This window comes from Cynara cardunculus (assembly GCF_001531365.2).
Source record: "Cynara cardunculus var. scolymus isolate 2C chromosome LG 15, CcrdV1, whole genome shotgun sequence".
Classification (NCBI taxonomy): domain Eukaryota; kingdom Viridiplantae; phylum Streptophyta; class Magnoliopsida; order Asterales; family Asteraceae; genus Cynara; species Cynara cardunculus.
This window is the reverse complement of record NC_037542.1, coordinates 1,694,989-1,697,471: the sequence shown is the minus strand read 5'-3', so window position 1 is coordinate 1,697,471 and position 2,483 is coordinate 1,694,989. Positions and strand designations below refer to the sequence as shown.

Sequence of the window (2,483 nt, the reverse complement as noted above, 5' to 3'; positions counted from 1 at the left end):
TTTCATTGTACACAATTACCAAACAATTATCTTCCGTTTTGCACTATATCATGATAGCCTCTTAATCATTCTGACCACTTAATCATTCTACAAACCATTCAGCAATTGCCAAACAGCCCCTAAGTTGTTTACACCAACTTTATTTTGTTTCCAAATGCTTTATAATATAGTATACTAAACGAAACTAACTTCATCAACTGGTATTGAAACTTGAAGATTGTCGTCAAAGAAAAGAAACTTCATGTCCTCTAATTCCCACACTAGAGCCGGTACCATCCTCCTCCCTATCAATCCTACTCCTAATTCGAGACGCACAAAATAGCTTTGGACCCATGTCCGGTTCAAGCAAGCCAGTCTTTTTTTTGCTCACCTGAACCGGGTATGGAAGGCTTGGGCTAGACTAGAAAAAAGCCCAAGCCTTGTGCATCTCAGTGCTAACACGAACTGTTTCCATGAACCGCTTGATCATGGATACAGGGGTACACGATGAAAATGATGATGAAAAGCGTCCAAATACCATATCATCACGGCATCCCCAGAAAGCCTTAGCCGAAAAAACCGAAAAAGAATTTACTCATATAACATCTAACACTAGATATGCAAGTATAAAGGATCAAGAATCCCATAAAAACCACAATAACTGGCGCAATAAAAGCAAATTTAGTGGTTTTACCTCAAGGAAACCTGCTTCTTGATCACTCTTCATTGCTAAACTCCATGGATTCTGAAGCTGTTTCACATGAAGAGAATTGAAACCAAAAACACAGAATAAAACCATAATCACTCTGATATCCAAAATAAAATCTAGATGAAGAAGTATTTGTTATTGAGACACTAACTGTAATAATTTACAGTACTCAAACTACAATAATACCCTTTAGGGTTATGGATACATAATCTTGAAAGGAAACCTAAGGAAAGCAAATCTTTTGCCAATTTGTGTACAAAATAAGGAAATGAAACACTAAAACCAAACAAACATCATAAATCAACTTCATTTCCTAGTTATTTTTCAACTCCATTTTCAACACCTAGACCATATAAAACACCAGCATACTTCTCAGTCGAACCATTAAAGTAGCTTTCTTTAAGTTTCTTAAAAGCATGAGAAGTAAGCAAGCTATCGGAACCAGCCTGATGACAAACACCGATCCTTTCTACTTCCAAGATCTCCGCAAGCTTATTCAAACCACCATGGAGATGATTACAAAACCTCATTAGATGTTTGATATCATAAACTATTGGGAAATAAATCTTGATCAAATCAAAGAAGCCCGTCTGGGATTCGGGCAATGGTTTTCGAGTCAGTAACTTAAGCAAGTACCCGAAATCATAGCCACTATGGAAAGTAACCCAACAGATATTGTCATTTAGAACAATCCCAGATGACATCAAGAGTTCCCCAAATCGATTTGCATCTATACCCATCTCGCTGTTCTTCTGGAAATCAATACCACATTGTCTCAACATCTCAATTGAATCATTTGCAAAGATGTCTTGATTCACATTGAATTCCCTGAAATTGAATTGCCAAATGCAGGTCTTATCTGTCCCACAAGTTGGCAGATTCCCGTTTTCATCAGAGAAAGTGAGACCTAATTGAATCAATTTCAACATATCAACATTGTCCTTCAAAGTGAGATAGTTATAGTCGTTGATATTCTTGAATTGGGTCAACGGGCGAAGAACAACACCAGGGAATTCAGTATCCATTGCAATATAAGGGTAATCATCAACAATTTCTCGAATCAAAGCAAACTCTTGTTCGAGATTATCATTCCAGACCTCCCTAATTTGAACAGAGTCAGTTTTAGGCAACACAACAGACATATTAAACATATAACTTTCTTTCCTGAATGGGGTTTTCTCGACCAGATCTGCAACAATCCAAAGAAAAAAACACAAAAAAACGAATCTTTAAACGAAACCCAGAAAGAAGAAGCAAGGGATTTGAAGAGATCTAAGGGAGTGTGTGGGTCTTAGAAGATGTAACCTTTTGGAATATGGTGAGATCTGATGATGGGTGGTTGTAGAACAGATCTTGAAGAAGAAGTAGAGCCTTCCTTTCCCAGTCCTCCAGGTAGTTGAGATAGAGAGGAGAGAGAAATGTGAAGAGGAGGGTGGGGAGGCTCCTAAAAATCAACCAGAGAGGCAGGCCGAGAGAAGGGAAAAAAGTGATCAACGTTCAGCGGTGAAACCAATAACGGTGTCGTTTTTTAGCTTATTTATGCTACATTATAAATTAAATTTGTCGGAAGTCTTAAAAACAATTTTTAATGCATAAAGTATTATATATTTATATACAAAGTCTTAAACACAATTCATAATGTATTAATTGCTATTACTTTATGCATTTAGTCTTAAAATCTATTAATATACAATTAAAATAACATATAGTACAAGTTACTAATGCACATTATTACTTTTTCTTCTTATGTTTCCGAGATATTTTTGATACATTTCACTCATGTCTTCGCCCTCTC

At 36.4% G+C, this 2,483-nt stretch overlaps 1 protein-coding gene across 1 annotated transcript; it reads right to left on the bottom strand.

Moving 5' to 3' along the window:
* Nucleotides 1–805: 805 nt before the first annotated feature.
* On the bottom strand, nt 806–2,193 carry LOC112527741 (probable CCR4-associated factor 1 homolog 7). Its single transcript, XM_025138524.1, has 2 exons — nt 1,994–2,193; nt 806–1,877 (listed from the first exon to the last, which is right to left on the bottom strand). Exon 2 carries the CDS (start codon nt 1,837–1,839, stop codon nt 1,006–1,008), a length of 834 nt encoding a protein of 277 aa, XP_024994292.1. The 5' UTR covers nt 1,840–1,877; nt 1,994–2,193; the 3' UTR covers nt 806–1,005.
* Nucleotides 2,194–2,483: the final 290 nt, after the last annotated feature.